At 50.8% G+C, this 17,929-nt stretch overlaps 1 protein-coding gene across 2 annotated transcripts in view; it reads left to right on the forward strand.

The window, feature by feature from the left end:
* The first annotated feature begins 3,388 nt into the window (after positions 1-3,388).
* Positions 3,389-17,929, forward strand: part of EPHB3 (EPH receptor B3) — a 110,364-nt gene continuing 95,823 nt past the window's right edge. For both annotated transcript variants that reach the window (XM_053311041.1, XM_053311043.1), the window contains exon 1: positions 3,389-4,346. In XM_053311041.1, the coding sequence (XP_053167016.1) occupies positions 4,250-4,346 (97 nt within the window). In that variant the 5' untranslated portion in view covers positions 3,389-4,249. The remainder of the gene's footprint in view (positions 4,347-17,929) is intronic.

The raw sequence follows: 17,929 nt of genomic DNA on the forward strand, positions 1-17,929 counted from the left end.
CCAACACCTTCCAACCTGGCCCATGTCAGGCCATGCCCAACCTGCCTGATCTGTGGTGATGACCACCAGCTTGGATGGCTTTAAAAGGGGCTTAGACAAATTCATGGAGGACAGGTTGATCACTGGCTGCTAGTCTGGTGGCTAAAGGCCACCTCCAGCCCCGGAGGCAAGATGAGAACATAAGATCAGCCCTGCTGGATCAGGCCCAAGAATGCCCATCTAGTCCAGCATCCTGTTTCACACAGTGGCCCACCAGATGCTGCTGGAAGCCACAGGCAGGAGATGAGGGCGTGCCTTCTCTCCTGCTGTGACTCCCCTGCAACTGGTACTCAGAGGCATCCTGCCTGAGGCTGGAAGTGGCCTATAGCCCTCTGACTAATAGCCAATGATAGACCTCTCCTCCATGAAGTTATTCAAACCCCTCTTACAGCCATCCAGGTTGTTGGCTGTCACCACATCTTGTGGCAGAGAATTCCACAAGTTGATTATGCCTTGTGTGAAAAGATAGTTCCGTTTGCTGGTGCTAAATGTCCTGGCAATGCCTCTAAATACCAGTTTCAGAGGAGTAACAGCCGGGAGAGAGGGCATGCCTTCACCTCTTGCCTGTGGGCTTCTCAGAGAAATCTGGTGGGCCACTGTGTGAAACAGGATGCTGGACTACGTGGTCTTGGGCCTGAACCAGGAGGGCTGTTTTTATATATTAAAAAAAATTACAAAACCCCCACATTTCTATTGCACTCTGCCTCCAAGCAGGTATTTCTGAAAACACCAGAGCAAATAGGGAAAGGCACTGACACAGAATCATTAGCATGATAAGAGGGATACACTCTTTTAGGAATGCAGCTATAGGCTTTAGAAATCTCTCTCTCTCCCCCACCTCCCATTGGCAAGGAGGAAAACACGGAGGCATGCACAGTGAAACTGCACCAAAAGGAAACCCGAGAGCAGAGGGAAGGGGCTGAGTGTAATTCGAAGTTCGTTTACCCCGAAGCCTGAAGCCATGTGTGAATAACTCCCTGGGGACCCATGTCTGAGAGCCCCTGGGCGAATTGGTTTACAACAACAGGATATGGGGCAAGCAAGAACAAACTTGGTGGAAGGCCAATCTGCCACACAGGCGGCCACAAATGCCACAGGCCACATAAATCTGTGGCAGCCCTGGAGGGTCAGCGAGTAAGGGCTGTGGACCTGCCTGCCTCTTTAGTACTGCAGTGCTACTTTTGCCCCAGCTCTGTAAACTGGAGACAAACCCATCTAAAAGAGTGGGGTTTGCCTGTAGCGGCTCTGTCTCATACTTGGGCCTTGACTCATGGCACACAAGCCAAAATGGTTGGCTACGAGCCACCCCTGGCTTAGAGAGAGAGACCAGTCACCTCTGATACTACTGACGTTAGAGGTGAAATCAACCTTTATTCGCTAGTCAAGAAAGCGTCATCTGCCACTCCTCTTCCTCCAACCAAAATATCCAGGGTGGGGGTTCCCAACCTTGGGTCCCCAGATGTTGTTGGACTACAACTCCCACCATCCCCAGCTGGCCATTGTGGTTGGAGTGATGGAAGTTCTAATCCAACAACATCTGGGGACCCAAGCTTGAGACCCCCTGATGGAAGGGAAGGACCAAAGGTCTCCCAAGGGGGTTCCCATGTGGGGTATGGTATACTACACTAGCTCTTTGGTTGCCCACAGGTTTGGCACAAGGAGTTGCAACCTGTACATACCCTAACCTGCAACCTGTACCCTAACCCTAACCCCTGCTAACTCAGCAAAGAGGCACCTTTAACGTGGTGAGTCTCTTTTATTTAGCAGAGGAGGAGTAACTGGCCCGATCCGCCCCCAGCACAGGACCTCCAGTGACTGTTGCTGGTGTCTATCTTATGTTTCTTTTTAGATTGTGAGCCCTTTGGAGACAGGGATCCATCTTATTGTTTATTATTTCTCTGTGTAAAGCGCCCTGAGCCATTTTTGGAAGGGCGGAATAGAAATTGGATAAATAAATAAATAAATAAATACATGAATACATAAGTGATGCAGTCTACACATAGGAAGAATGGATAGTGTAGTGGTTAGAGCGTTGGACTAGGACTGGGAAGAGCCGAGTTCAAATCCCCATTCAACCATGAAACTCACACTGGGTGACTCTGGGCCTGTCATGTGTCTCTCAGCCTGTCCTACCTGACAGGGTTGTTGTGAGGATAAAAATAACCATGTACACCACTCTGAGTTCCTCGGAGGAAAAAGCAGGATATAAGTGTAAAAAGCCCCCAACATAAAAACATAGGGAGCAGGGACTCTATTAGTCCATCTAGCTCAGTATTGTGTCTACATTGATTTGCGGCAGCTCCCCACGTTCCAGGCAGATGTCTCTCTGCGATGCCCAGCACAGGACTCTCCCCTTCTCACACACAGGAGTGACCTGGATGGCTTTACAACCTGGATGGCTTTGAGAGGGGTTTGGATGACTTCATGGAGGAGAGGTCTATCAATGGCTACTAGTCAGAGGGCTGTGGGCCACCTCCAGCCTCAAGGGCAGGGTGCCTCTGAGTACCAGTTGCAGGGGAGTAACAGCAGGAGAGAGGGCATGCCCTCAACTCCTGTCTGTGGCTTCCAGCGGCATCTGGTGGGCCACTGTGTGAAACAGGATGCTGGACTAGATGGGCATCCTTGGGCCTGATCCAGCAGGGCTGTTCTTATGTTCTTAAAAGGGTGCCTGCATGTCAGGATGTGCGCTGGAGCGCCCAGCTGGAAATGTCTAAAGCTCACACGTGTGATGGTGGCCTTCATTCCCTACCTGCTCCTCCATAGTTCAGCTCCGCCTCTTCCAGCCAGGAGGGCCCACGCGGGCATTCAAAATCAGCCCATCGTCACGCATTTAAAACTTGTCGCTGTGCTGCTGCCTGCAGACAAGCATCTCCCTCATTCCTGAAGAGCTCTTCGGGCGACCCTGGCTTGCTGCTGGGAATGCACGATCGCCCCTCCCCCTCCGCGTCCAACCCATCCTATGAATGGGGGTGGGCGAGTTGGAAGACCGCGTCCCCCTTACGTTGATAATTCCACTCTGCCCACTAGGTGGAGCGCTCTACACGCTGTGCCGCTCCACGGCCAATGGGGGTGGAGGAGAACGAGAAGGGGGAGGAACTACTCCCATTGATTGGCAGAGAGTCCCCGCCCCATCTAATTCATCTTTCTCCGGAGCCCTTCCTCTACGCTTTCGGAGGGGCAAACCCAGTTGTGCTCGTCACCCAATCAGCGAAAGGCTTGGCGTTGCTAGGGGCGCGCCTTCAGCCTCTCGCCGCAGCCGAGTGGCGCCTGGTTGCTAGGGGCGCGTCGGGGGCGGTGATTGGCAGCAGGGCCACGCCCCCTGGGTCTGAGCCGCGGCGGCTGAGCGGGAGCCCCCAGAGCGAGAGCGTGAGCGCCCGGGCGAGGATTTTGGAGTGAGGCTGGTGCAAGCTGCGCCCGGGGGTCGCAGGCAGCGCCGCGCACGGAGCCTCCCGGGTCTCATCGGCTGGTGCAGGAGGAGAGGCAGCCGGGGAACCACAGCCGGGACCGAGCCACGCTTCGTGGCTGTCGGCTGGCTCCGATCCGAACCTCGTAGCCGGAGCTCCCGGGATCTTTGAGCCGGGCTGTGCGCGGAACCGAAGCGGACCGTCCACAAAGGCCTGGAGGAACCTGCATCAGGGCTGCCCCGAAAGGACCAGAAGACCAGCCGCGGGTTAGTTAGCAGCCCAGAAGCAACATTTGCAACTCTCCGGGCTGACCGGACCGGCCGTCTTCAGAAGCCCTGGTCGGTATCGGCTCGGATCCGATCCGGACGCGTCCCGGGAGGCGCTGGGACTGGCGGCGATCTAGAGAGACGCGGTGCAGAGAGGCCCGCGACAGTCGCCCCCAGGGAGGGCTGGCACTGGACCCGGTTCGGCAGGAGAGGGGCGCGTCCGCCCCCAGTCCAAGTCCATCTCCACTCGGAGGGCTTCGGCGTCCCCGACGTGCTGTGGAGGGGACGGGGCTTATCTCGCCGCCCGCTCTCCCGGACTAGGACCCGGCTTGGCTGGACAGACGAGCTCCCCACCGGCCGGGACTGCCGGGTCGATCTCTCGGACCCTGGAGGAGTTTAATCGCAGGAGTTTAAACGCGACGTAATCCGGAGTGGAAGAGGATCCTGCTCTCCTTACCGCCACTATCAGCAGCCGCTGCGACCCGGACATCCGAGCCGGCTCCGGACTCTGTAGCCGCCCCGCCGGGTCCGGCCCCCGCGATGGCCGCAGCCCGCCCGGGGGCGCCCCTGCTGCTCCTCCCGGTGGTGCTGCTGCTGCTTTTCTCGCTCCTGCCAGGCGGCTGCCGCGCTTTGGAAGGTGAGATTTGCCACCGGGAAGCCGGGCCGAGGAGGGCTCGAGGATCCGCGGGGGTTGGTGGGGAGGGAGCAGGGTGTTCCACGGGGACCCCGGGATGCCCCGCCGCGAGGGCGCATATCGACAGAGTCTCCGCTTCCCACCCACGTAGCGATGCGTTACTGGGTACATTTACTTGGGGAGCAAGTCCAGTGGAACTCGGTGGAGCTTCCTTCCGATAAAACCTGCGTGAAATCGGACCGTTAAAGCCAATACGTTAATCCTAATTACTTGGGGCCGGATGGGAACCCCTGGGTGGTGGGGGGCGCCTAGAGCCTCACCCCCTTTCCCGGAGACATTCTGCTCGGTTACTTCTCTCTTTCTACCAGCATCTCCTGTCTTGGACAGAAATATACCCGCCCCCGCCCAAGGTGGTCGCTGTCCCGGGTCCATCTGCACGCCCAAGAATGCCTGCCTATTGTCTCGGACGGGCGCCTGGAGAGAAACCATTGTCCCTGCCTTTCTGGGATGGGCTCCCAGCAGCACCACAGATCGAAGCCTCTCTTCCCTCGTCCCTCTCTCCAGGCTCTTGGACCCATATACGGGGTCCCCTATAGCCTTGGGGGCCCAGGAAACACTAGCCGATTTGTGGATCTCCATGGACATGCGCCTGTCCCGTGTGCCATGCTTGCCTCTCAGGCCAGATCATCCGCCTCCTATTTGTGCGGGCTTACCTAGGGTCTTCCAGCCTCCCCTCAGCCTAGATTTCTCTTCCTGCCCCTGGCCATGATGAAGGTCCGCTAGCGGTGAGCTTCTGTTCTGCTTTGCACAGTCAGTAACGGGCGGTGCGGTGCGGGTGAAGGAGGCGCCGAGCAACTTCACTGGCATCTGTCTGCTCATCTATCCCATAGAATGGTTTCCTCTGCCTTCTTGCGTGGTTGTTCTGAGCGTTTGGTTTTGGAGAGGTGAGCAGCAGGTGAGAAGAGGTCTCCAGCGGTCCCTGGGATCCACCAGTCTTTAGCAGAGCATGATATAAAATATGGTTAAGTTTAGGTTTTCTTAGCATAAACACCTTGAGTTCAATTGTTAACTAGAATTCTTTGCCAGACGAGGTGAGAGGCGCAGGGGCCCTGCAACTCTGCCTGTATTAAATCAGGGAGGCAGTGGTAGAATCAAATGGCTTATGTGCTTGATTTAGAAAAACAGCTTGGGGTTGCATGTAATGTTGTTGATCTTGCAAGCTGCAAAACAGCCTCAGAAATGTGTGCCATTGGAGAAAGCCCCTGGTCTGACTCTCTCTAACTGTTGCTCTTTGTAGCACATTGAAGGTTAACCTCCCCCGCTCTCGCCCCATGAAAGTTCACATTCTGCAGAAACTATTGGAACCACCCAAAGTTTCCCTGCATGTTGTGACTCTGCGTCCAAGCTCCATCCTAGTCCTCTTCCAAGTCCGAAGGACATTTACTAAGCCGATTTAGCTCTAGCAGTTATGTTAATATAATGTTAATGTTCCTCTTTCCTTGGTATAGTTAAATTAAGCTTCAGTTTCTTTCCCCCCTCTCCTTAATCTTGAAGGCCAGATGAAAAGGCTATGCTCTTTAAATATTGTTGAAATCCAGTGGATTGATTTGTCATGATTTGGGAGGACAGGTTTGCAACCCAACTGACTGGCACACACCAGTGAAAAAACAATGGTGTCATCCTGGGATGTATGTGGTGGTGTTTTTTGTTTTGTTTTGTTTTTTGCCATGTATGTTGATAGGAGTTTAAATTTCACTCTTGTCCACTTGCAGAAAGCTTGCAAGGGGATTCAAAACAGGTTTTGGGCCTTAGATTATGCTCTCCTAGGTTGGCCCATCTTTGCTTTTGTGATTTAAATCTTAAATCCAATGGCAAACAGGAGAGGGGGGAATTCAAAATTATGTTTGCAACATGTCCCAAAGAAAGCCATGCAGAATCTGGCAAGTTTTAAGATGTTTTTAGTTAACCAGGAGAGACATTGATATATTCCAGGCAATTCCCTTGAACTGTTCTAAAAGAAAGAAAGACAGCCCATCTTTTATTCCCCCCCCCCCAAGTGTACGGAGGCTGCACGATAAAAGTCTGTTACAGGGAATTTCCTGAAGTGCATCAAATGTCTTTGTTGAAGAGGAAGCATCTTGGAACTTGCCAGCTTCTGCATCGTTTTCCTCGGATTTGTTGCAAACATGCTTGTGACTTAATTTTTTCTCTTTTACCTTTTCCTTCCCAGGTGCATTCTTCCATGGGGGTGGTAGAGGCTCTCTGTTTGTGGTGAAATGGGGAGAGAAGTCTTTTTCATTTCTAAGTTCTCCTGTAACAAATGTTTCCAAGAAAAGACTCATTATGTTTTTTGAGATATGAGACATTGATGTAGAAATCCCCTTTTGTTGAGTAGATGGGAATATTCCCCCCCCCCCGCCAAAATATTCTGGAGGGACAAAGTACATACAGAGGGGCGCTTTCTGCTTATATATGTATTGTAGGTTTCTTGAGAAGGTTGAGTTTTTAAAATCATTGAGATTCTTGACCTGCCATTATGTTAAAGTGTATCAAAAGTAATTTGGACATTGGAGAATTGGGCCCGAACTATTACTCAGTGGGTTCACTTGTGGTTATTATTTCTGTTTGCTCAGATAGAGAACATGGCAGCCTTAAAACTATTGTTTGCAAGCTTTTTTGGTTTTGTGATTGTCTTGGTATTTGCATTTCTCCTGGATGTCAGGTTTTGGGGATATGGGGTATCCCCATATTCCACTGAAGCTGAATTCTCCAGTGCCATGCCTAAGCTTTTCTTTAGCTCCTTGTGGGCTATAGTTGTAAGATCTGGAGTCTTGCGCCTTGTCTTGTTTTGCTTGGTAAAGTGAAGATGGTGGAGCATCTGCTGTGTTAGGGCCCCATTAGCCAAACTCATTAACCCAAATAAACAGGGGGTGAAGAGCAGGTTGAAGAATATAGGAAGGTTCCCTTAGGAGTAGTAACACTTACACAGCTGTCTCTGTGTTAGTAAAAAACGGAGAGGGAGAGGGTCGGTGGTCATAGAACTTGGAGGCTCCATTTAAGGATGCCATATCTCAGCTGTATCCCAGTCCTTGCTGTGGGGACCTGGTTTGGGGCCTGTATACATGACAGTCCTGGAGGCTGGCTTTCTAGCCTTTTCTTTTGTTCTGGCTGGGCTCCATGCAGATAGCTAGTAGAGGCAGGGAAACTGATTGATAATGTGCATTGCTTATGCTGTGACTTAACTCTGTGAATCAGGGTCACTTGACCTTAGATCAACAGGAATGTGGTCTTGTATTCTCTCTTGCAGTTTTTCTCTCTTGTAAAGATGCATACTTTTTTAAAAAGCCATTTTTTGATGTAAGCTACAGCATTCAAGCAGTTCCTGTAAATCTAGAGTGTGTTACTTTAGTGTGAAAGATAATTCCATAGCAGCAATAAATCTGTACCACACTCGCTGTATAAACCATGGTTGTTGGTAACCTGGGCACCTTCCACCTTGCTCTGCCCTGTCAGGTTGGGCTGCCAGAAAACTGTAACTTGCAGCTAGTTCTGCTCCCTTTTCGCCCTGACCCCTGAGAAGTTGGGAGTGTGCGGTCGGCTGGGGTATGCACGCATGTCTTTAGCTGTGTCTGGCTCTCTTTTAATTACGAGAGAGGCTTTTTGCTTTTCTTTCTTTCTTTCTTTCTTTCTTTCTTTCTTTCTTTCTTTCTTTCTTTCTTTCCCTCCTCCTTTGGCTTGACCTAGGAGGTAGCGCAAGGAGTCCAATTTCTTTGCAAGGGAACGGGGAGGGCAGGGGAGCCACTTTGAGCCACAACTCAGTCAGAGAGGGCTTTGTACGGCTGGGGAGAAAATGGTTTCTTCCCCAGATTCTGTATAAGCGTGCTGGGTCTTTTTGAAGTTACAGTGTGTTTTTCTTCTCCGGTTCAGCAGCGCCGCAGCCTGCCGGAGAAGGAATGCCTTGGCCCAGAAGCAACAGCAGTGGCTTTCTCTGGCAAAGGGTTTTGTACGCGGAGCAGAGGCAAGCTTGGCTGGGGGAGCCCAGGCCCCTGTGGGAATCGGCTGTTGAGTGCAGCCAAAGAGCCCAGGAGGGGAAGGGACTCTCCGTTTCCCCCCAAAAGTCAGCCTTTGCTCCCTGCCTTGGTGGCTCGCTCGGCGAAGGCTCCAGTCCCCGATCCTGCGTCTCCGAAAGCCAAGCCTTGGATCTGAGCGAGACAGCCTGATACGGTCCTAATTTAAAGTGCACTCAAATCACATTTTCTATAGTTCTTAGTGCTTCTGATGCAATTTCCAGTTGGCGAGGCGAGTCCGCCCCATTCCCCAGGGCTGAGCACAAGGGAAGGAATTAATATAAGCTTGGGAGCAAAGGCAGTGGCTGGGGGCTCCATAGCTTTTGCCAATTAATTTCCCCCGTTTGTGTGCAGCTGAGTGGGACACGCAGGAGGAGAGAGGCATGGACTCTGTGCTGGGTCAGACGAGACCAGAAGCCCCTTCTCCCAGCATAACCCCAAATTCCTTGGGCTGTGCTGGGTTGCTGAGGCAGACCTCAGGGACCTGCCTGCAAAGGATTTGGGGCAGTGTTACCTTGAAAAGAGTGTTCTGTTCTCCCATGAGTGAGTTAATGAATAACTCATTGCTGGAACATTGCGGGGGGTGGGGGGGGAGGAGATTTTGGACAAAACCGAAGAGGTGTTTTGATCTACATTCCGACTCATGTGCTTCAGGACGCGTACTGAGGGTCACCTAATGAAAAGAAGTTGCCTCTTAAGACCCTTTAATGACAGTCTTGGTGGCTAGTGTGGTTAAGGTGGAAACGTGTTCGTGGGAGTTCAGATCCACGCAGAACCAGGTGGTGGAGGAAACTGTTCCAGAGTGTAGAATACAAGGGTGTGCTTGTGAAGTGGGTCAGGGAAGGGATTTGTTCTCCCTCTCCTCAAATTTTGCTTGAGTTGGAGGAGGTGAGGTAGGCAGAGGAAGATGGAGGCTGGGTTGAATGCCACGTTTGAGCACCATAAAATCCGGCCGAATCCTCCAGCATATTCGTTTCCGTAATAATAATAAAACACACAATGTATATCAGTGTGCAACATATATATGTGCACATTTGATAGAGTTCTCCCCCCATTTTTTTATAAGCTGTTAGGTATTTCCTCAACAGAGATTTTACTTTCTTTTTAATTACAGTTCAGTGAACTGTCTCCTCTCTCAACAGGGATGTTAGCCCTGCTGTTTTGTTGCTGCTGTGGAATAAGGCTGAGGGGGATCTGGGCGCAGGGCGCGGGAAGGCCTGGCTGAGCTCATTAAATCTCCTGTTCCTTGCAAGCCGGCTCATCCGTATGGAGGAAAGGGAAGCTTTTCCTTTATGCCCAGAAAAGCAGTCAGCTAATTGGCGACGAGGGCAAACTAGCAAGCTGCGTTGTACGAGCTTCTGCGGTGGTGTTCTCTCTGCTTTCCTTGCTCTCATCTTCCTTTTTGGTGCCTAACGAAGCTTCACCTTAGGTTACACATGCAAGTGTCAGGCCGCCTGGGGCACGGAAACTCTTGGGCTAAATCATCATTGTGAGTGTTTCCCTTGTGCATCTGGTGATGGACGACCTCTTGCTCCTAATGATGCTTGCTCAAGCTTCCCCTGTTTTGTTTTTTGGTTCTGAATTTCAGTGAAGGCTGACACAGTGCATAAAGTATTTGGGAAACCAATCCGTTGCATTTTTCCATCCACTGCCTCGTTTGGTTGCTGCCGTTGCTGGCGGTTGGGTACAGGTTTCAATTAAACGTCCCAACTATTCTGAATCACAGCATCACATGTTGTTGGTGTGTGTGTGTTTTCCTTCCCCCTTCTTTTAAATTGCAGCTCTCCCTGTTGCGCTGACTCAAACTGGTTTGTCCAGATTAAGCATCTCCTGCTCTGGTGCCAAGCAGGAGCTGGGAGGGGGAGGCAGGTGTCCTCACGCATGCGCAGTCAGGCGCGTTCTCTCCGTTGGGGAGCATGGAGCAGAATGTTCCAGAACCAGTTCAAGTCGTCTCTGGGCAGCTTCGCTTGCAACATATTGGGGCTCTCCTTGCTGTGTGGAAGAGGCCACTAGGCTGGACCTCCCACCTGAGAGGCTTTGAACAAGACGGTGTTTTAAGGGCTCAGAGGGGTGGTTGGGATTTGGAGAGAGTTGTCAGAACTTGCTGCCTTATATGAGCCAGGACACCCAAACCATGTTGGAGGGTGTTGCAGGGTTTTATCACATGTGGTTGATCAAGGTGTGGGTGTTTGTTTTAAACAGATAGGAATGTAGGAAGCTGCCTTTTACAGAATCAGGACCTTGGTCCATCAGAATCAGGCCCTTGGTCCATCTGGCTCAGTATTTTCTGCCCTGAATGGTAGCAACTCTCCACAATTTCTGACAGGAGTCTTTCCCAGCCCGCCAGGGATTGGACTGAAGGCCTTCTGTGTGTAAAGCAGATGCCCTTCTACTGAGCGACCTCGTCCCTGTTAATAAAGCTGATATCACATTGGTTCCAATTACTGGCCCAATGCAATGCATGGGTCCAGGGCATAGGTTTTTATAGGAAGCTGCCTTAGACAGAGTCAGACCTTTGGCCTTCTTGCTCAGTATTGTCTGTACTTCTTACCAGTGTTCTCTCTAATTTTTTTCATCTGTGTGTGGAATGAAGGGGTTTTTTTGAGTGACACTATCAAGGCACTGTGTGTGCATGTGCATTCAGAGTGGGGCCTTCCTGATTCAACCTGAGTGGGACCTAAAATTAACTGAGTGGACATCAAAAACCATGTGAGCATGCGCACGTGCGCACACCTTAGAGGGAACACTGCTGCTTACCACTGGACTGTGGTCCTGTGACAGTCTTTCATTTTTGCTTCCTCTAAAGAGAAGCATCCTTGGTGTGATTGTGAGCCCTTTGGGGACAGGGTTCCATCTTTGTTTGTTTGTTCTCTGTGTAAACTGCCCTAAGCTGTTTTTGGAAGGGCAGTATAGAAATTGAAGTATTATTATTATTATTATCAACAACAACAACAACCTGTTTCTCCATTAAGGGTGCAATGAAGAACAGCAGATGTGGGGGTGATTGGTCTTTTATTAGAGGCCTGCTCAACTTAGGGCTCCTAGCTGCATTTGGACTACAATTCCCATAATCCCCAGCCACAGTGGCCAACAGCCAGGGATTATGGGAGTTGTGGGCACCATCTGCAGGAGGGCCGAAGTTGATCAGCCATGGTCTACACTGACTGGCTGCAGCTCTCCAACGTTTCAGGCAGGAGTCTCTCCCAGCCCTACCTGGAGATGCTGCCCAGGATTGAACCTGAGACCTTCTGCCTGCAAGCATGTGGATGCTCTTCTCCTGAGCTCTGGCCCCATCCCCTTAAGGCAGGGATAGGCAACGTTGGCTCTCCAGCTGTTGCTGAACTACAGCACCCATCATCCCCAGCTGCAGTAAGTTTCAGTTGGGGATGATGGGTGTTGTAGTTCAACAGCAGCTGGAGAGCCAAGTTTGTCTACCCCTGCCCTAAGGGGGACATCTTACAGTGCTCGCATGTAGTCACCCATCCAAATGCAAACCAAGGCTTTCCCTGCTTATCAAAGGGGACAATTCATGTTTGCTCGCACAAGGGAGAGCTAGCGCATGAACCTACAGCCCCTACAAACGATTATCCTTCCATGTCAGCATCCGGAGCCTGCTAGGCAGAATTGTAACCATGGAGCTTGGCCCCATATGGAACCTTCTGCAGACCTCTTGCTAGGTTCTACTGGGGGCATGGATGAGAGCGTGGCTGCGTATGTGCAGGTTGTATAAAGACATTAAAGGGATCTCTGCTTTGTTTTGCTTTGAGATTACACAACAGGCCAAATAAATTAAATCTGCTAGGCATGATTGAAGGAGACCCCTTTTGAAGAGTGTTTTTGGCATGAGCCACCCTCCTTGGGCAGTGTACTGTTGCTGCTTCCATACGGACGTCCCTTGGCAATGTTGGCATCTGGGGCATCTGGCCACTCATTGGTTAACTGCTCTGTATATGCCTCTTCCTTCAAGGTCTGCACTGGAAGGAAGGAGCAGTCAGTTGGCGATGGATGGTGCAGAATGCTGTTTACCAGCATTCCAAATCTCTCTTTGGGGGACACGATGGTGGAAGAATGGCTGAAAGTGGATGTCCACCAAGACAAAATGATGGCAGAGTTTCTGCCTTCACCAGTCTGGTATTCGGACATAGGGTTGCTGAAATGCAACTTGGGTTGCACGTTTTGTGATAGTGCCATTGAGGAACGTTTTCTGGACGTTTGGGAGCCCTTTCTTGCACTTGTGGGCTTCTGGGGTGGGGAGCAAAGAGGGGGCAGTTCACTTTAAACTCAGTGTGTCATACTCCCAGATAGGGGGATATTGGATTGTTGACTTGCCCACCCCCAAACCCTGGAGAACGTCCTTGGGTGCCCATGATTATTGCCCTGCTGTGTGTGTGGTTGGATGTATGTATGTTCCCCTTCAGTGAAAATAGGAGCCCACATGTTTCCAAACACCTGTTCTCCAGTTCCGGCCTCAGAACTTGAAATATAGGCACCGAGATGAGACCTGGCTTGTAATTGATAACTTGTGTGTGTGTGAGACACTTTTCAGGAGGACTACAGTTGATGCAATAATTGCACGGAGAGAGGATTCAAAATATCTCTTTCTCTTCCAAGATGGCTGACGGGGCCATTTGGTCATGTGGAGGTTTCGTCTTGAAAGTTTCCTCTTCCCTTGTGGCATGGAAGGCAGCAGCTGATCCAGCACTTGCTTGGGCTGGTGTTGGTAGTGAAATCCATGCTAGCTTGAGGGAGGGGAGGAGAGGCTTCCTTGCATCTCGGGGCCCCTCTCCTCTTGTCTTTCTGTGCGTGTACAACTGCCCTGTCAAGAGCTGTAGCCAGAGAAGAGAGCGCGAGAACCCACTTCAGGGATTCCTTGGCAGGAGGGAGCGGAGGTGTTGGTGGTGTCTTTCTCTTCTGCACGCACTAGCGGCGTGGAATCTGAGGCCCCCTCTTCTCCCCCCCCCACCTTTTATTAATGAGAAAAATGTGTAGGATTTGACCATTTGCCAGGGACAGATTTATTCTAGTTCCCCAGAAATTAAACTAAAAATGAAGAGTTGTGGAGGGGGGAAGAGGGAGAGACAGCCAGGCCTGGCACTCGCCTCCCCCCACCCTGACTCTCTTGCTTGTTTTAACTTCAGAAGAATCTGGGTTTGGGCTGGGGGGCGGGTGGGCGGGGAAGAGAAGGATATTTAGGTTTAAGCAGTTCCAGATGGGTTTAGCGTCCGCACATTGGGAGGAAGTGAGTTGAGAGCCGCGTGGAGATTTGGGTAACTGCCCCGGGCGCAAGACGGGAGGGAAGTCTTGGCAAAGGGTTCCTCCATCCATGCGCTTGCCAGAGAGTTGTTGACTCTCAGAGTCGCTCTGTCTGTGGGGTAAGCCTTGCCGATAAAGTCTCTTGGCACCATCTTCTGCCTTCCCTGCCCCTCCAGCTGTTCATATTCATCTTCCCTGGGCTGCTTCTAGGGAAAGAACCTGCAAAATGGACTTGGAAAGGAGACCGTTCTTACCTAAGCTTGGGAATTGCTGCTAGCCTGGAGACCAGAATAAAGTGAATGCATACTGATTAGCTCTCTGCCTAAATCAGTTCAGGGAAATCATCATCTCCTTTGGTGTCCACCTAAGCCCTGTTCCCAATCGATGTAGGATGAATTTCCTCAGCAGTTCACGGCATGGGCTGTGTTGACTTCCAGCCACAGCATGGGAACTCGCTTGGTGTGCTCACAGTTTCTCTTCAGCTGCAAACACCTTGCCACCAGAAATGGCGATTTGTGACTCGGATCGGAGACAGAGGAATTCAGTGAAGAAAGGAGGGCCTGACTCTACTCTTAGCGTACACTTGTGTGACTGTTGCCAGAATAAGGCCCACTTTGCCCTTTTCCAGGGTACTTCTTTGCTTGCAGGGAGGGGGGCTGCCCTCTCTTTAAGAAGCAGAATGTGGGGAGACTTAAGAATGTGCTTGCATGTGCTCCTGTACTTAGTGTGTGGACGGTACAGATAAATCTCCCACATAAGAGATCAAGGCCTTCCTAGCCCAACATCCTGTTTCCTGCAGTGGCCAACCAGATGCTTCTGGGAAGCCCACAGCCAGGGCATCTAGGCCGTAGCCCTTCCTCCTAGTTGCTCGTCCCTCACCCTCTGGTGCTGAGAAATAGTCTTTGGATGTGGAGGTTCTACTTATCATCAGCTTAGCATCTTTGGTGATGGTCCAGGGACAGGCCACCAGTGGCTGCCCCCTGACTGTACTATCCATGCCCCTTGCACTGATGTAAGATGCAGGACAGTGGAGGGTGTGGCCAGCACTGGGTAGGTGGGGGACAATGACGATGCAAGGGCCTTCAGTCTTTCCCAGCTGGCTGGCGCTTTGTTCACTGGCTGGGTGTTCTTTTTCTCCCTTGCTTGAAGCGAGGGAGCGAGAGAACACCCAGCCGGAAAACGAAGCACTTGCCACTGGGAGTGGAAGAGGGGTCATGCATTGTGTTTCCAACTGGCGAGCATATCATTCACTGGCTGGGTGCAGGGAGGGGGTGCCCTGGGAGAGGGGGCACCGTGGCAGCCCCTAGACCCCCACAGCTGAGAGATATTTGTTATTCCCCCCCCCCCATGTGCAGTGGTAGCTATGTCGCTGCTTTTTATCATGTTTGATAGCATTTGGAAGCCCTCTCCTTTATTTAATTGCTTATTCACCATATTTATATACTGCCTGATATGTGTATCCCTAGGCAGTGTACATAATTTAAAATACAAGTATAAAATGGGATAGAATGATTAAAACAATCTTACAAAATAAAACAAGCAGTTTTAAAATGAATTGACTAAAAGTCTAAGAGAACAAGTGTGTCTAGCAAGTTGCATAAGCATTTCATGAGGAAGAACCTCTTTTAGTCCATCAAATCTAAAGGTAAAGTGTGCCGTGGAGTCGTTCTCGACTCCTGGTGTCCACAGAGCCCTGTGGTTTTCTTTGGTAGAATCCAGGAGGGATTTAGCATGGCCATCTCCTGCGCAGTATGAGATGATGCCTTTCAGCATCTTCCTATATCACTGCTGCCCAATATGGGGGCTTTCCATAGTCTGGGAAATATACCAGCGGGAATTCGAACCGGCAACCTGTGGCTGGCTGATCATGTCATTTCCCTGCGGCAGCATTAGGCAGCTATCTTAAATCTCCTGCTGGTCCATTTCATTGAGTGCCCCTGAATCCTAGTGTTCTGTTCTGGAGTTACTTTCTCCACTTCATTTGTAATCTTAGTGCGCCCCCCACAAGGCCCGAAGCATTTCCCTCATAAGCAGGGCTGCAAAGCTTTGGTCCTCCACCTGTTTTCAGACTAGAACCCCCATCCTCTTCAGCCACAGTGGCCAAAAGTCAGAGATGTTGGGAGTTGTAGTCCCCCAAACAGCTAGCGGGCCAGAGCTGCTCAGCCCTGCTCCAGGGCACACCTGGCCAATCTATGAGTCTCTCCAGCTGTGTTGGGACTACAACTCCCATTGGCCCCTAGCTGCGGTTGCGAATGGGAGCTATAGGAGTTGCAGTCTGATAGCTGGAAGGCCTCAAGTTGACCACCCCCCACTCGAGATATTGCAATGCACAAGGAAAGGAATACTTCAAATTTATCAGGAGCCATGTATTTTCCATAAAGAGGTGATAAGGAAAACTTTGCTTGACATGGGAACGAGTGCAGCAGGTCTGGGCAGAGTGTGTGTCGTCACGCATCACTGGCTCAGGTCTGGGCAGTGGGGGGAAAACAGATAAAGGCCTGGGATCTGGGTGGTTCCTGAACTGGGTTGTTAATCTAGATTTATAAGTCAATAATGTGGATAACCTTCCTTTCAGCTCTCTCTCTCTCTCTCTCTCTCACAGGGCCCCAAGGTGGCTTATAGCAATTTGTGATTTGTAGTTTTTATTTTGTCTTGTTAAATCAAAACTTGGAAGAAAATTAATAGGGACAAATGCAAATGTTAACAGTTATAATGGCAAAGATAAATCAGTGAGTAAAAAAAAAAATCTGCAAAGATTAAATTGGCTCAAAATGGCGACAGAGATTGCAGCCAGCAAACACAAATGCCTTCTCAGTGGTTTTTTCTTTCTTTCTCTGAAGCTCTGAAAAGAACAGGCCACGCAAGTTTCTCTTGAGAAGAAATTCCAGAGGAAGGGAATCTCTGTAGAAAACCGTGTTGCCACCAGCTCAGTATTGGGAGGCTGGAGCCCTTTAAGTAGGATGCCTCTAATCTCGTACTTGGGGAAGGGTCATAGCTCAGTGGTGGAGTGTTAGAGGCCCTCCTACCCCTGGACTTCAGGGCCATAGTCCGGGGCCTCCGCGTCCCCTGGGCCCCCCAAATCCTGTCTGTTCTGTAAGTGGTGTGGTAACCACGCTGTGCTGCCAGCCCCCACTGCACCAGGTGGCCGAGTGTGGTTGTGACCTGGGGCAGGTGCTTTAGAGACAGAGGAGGGAGTGGGGAAAGAAAGATGTGGGATCATGGGGATATGTTAAGTTGCATGTTGAAATGTTTCTGCTAATGCATATTTGCACATACCACTTTTATATTCTCACATTCTTGTGAGTTCAGTTGCTGTTTATGAACTCATGTGTTAAAAATACTGTGTGTGTCACAGTGTGTGTGTGTGTGTGTGTGTGTGTGTGTAGGGGGAGGAGGCTTAATTTGTAGTGGGGGGGGCAGGCTCCAAAGGCTTTTAGGTCCCGACTCAAAAATTACCTAGGTGTACCACTGGTGGGGAACGTGCTTTGGTTGCAGAAGGTTCCACGTTCCCTCCCTGGCAGCATCTCCAAGATAGGGCTGAGCGAGATTCCTGCCTGCAGCCTTGGAGAAGCCCCTGCCAGTCTGTGAAGACAATACTGAGCTAGATGGACGAAGGGTCTGACTTGGTATAAGGCAGCTTCCTACGTTCCTTTGTCTTGTTCTGTGTCCTCCAGTCCTTCACATTCAGAACTTCTCCTTCACATTCTTTCTTTTATTGGCCACTTCTGTCTACCTTTCCAAGCCCAAGCCATTGAACTGTTTAGCACAGGGCTGGTTCAGACCATATGGCCTGGCAGCACACACAAACAGGAAGGGGCGCTCCAAGAGTGTGCCCGGAGGGGTGCCCTCTGTGAACGTCCTGGTGCCTTCCAATGCTTAGTATTTGGAGCACGTATTTAGGGACTATTTGGATGAACAGCCCTCGCGCGCAATTGTGGGATGTGCTGGGAGGGTGGAGGGGTGACTGCAGATAGGGTTGCCATGTCCCCCGGGATTTAGGGTAGCCCCCACATCTTGGCTTCCCTACCCGGCTGCTAAATTCCACCCAGATTTGCACGGATTTCAAATGCGCTGCCTGGATTGCCCAGATTTTACTCTGGATCTGATCACATGGGAGGGCAGAGAAGGAGGGGAAAGTACACAAATCTGATAGATAGATAGATAAATAAATAAATGTGGATTAGCTGCTGCATAATATGCAAATTAGGCCACCTGGATTTGGGAAGCTTGAATATGGCAGCCCTAACTGCAGAGCACTTCCTGACG

The sequence above is a fragment of the Hemicordylus capensis genome, chromosome 3 (assembly GCF_027244095.1).
Source record: "Hemicordylus capensis ecotype Gifberg chromosome 3, rHemCap1.1.pri, whole genome shotgun sequence".
Classification (NCBI taxonomy): Eukaryota; Metazoa; Chordata; class Lepidosauria; order Squamata; family Cordylidae; genus Hemicordylus; species Hemicordylus capensis.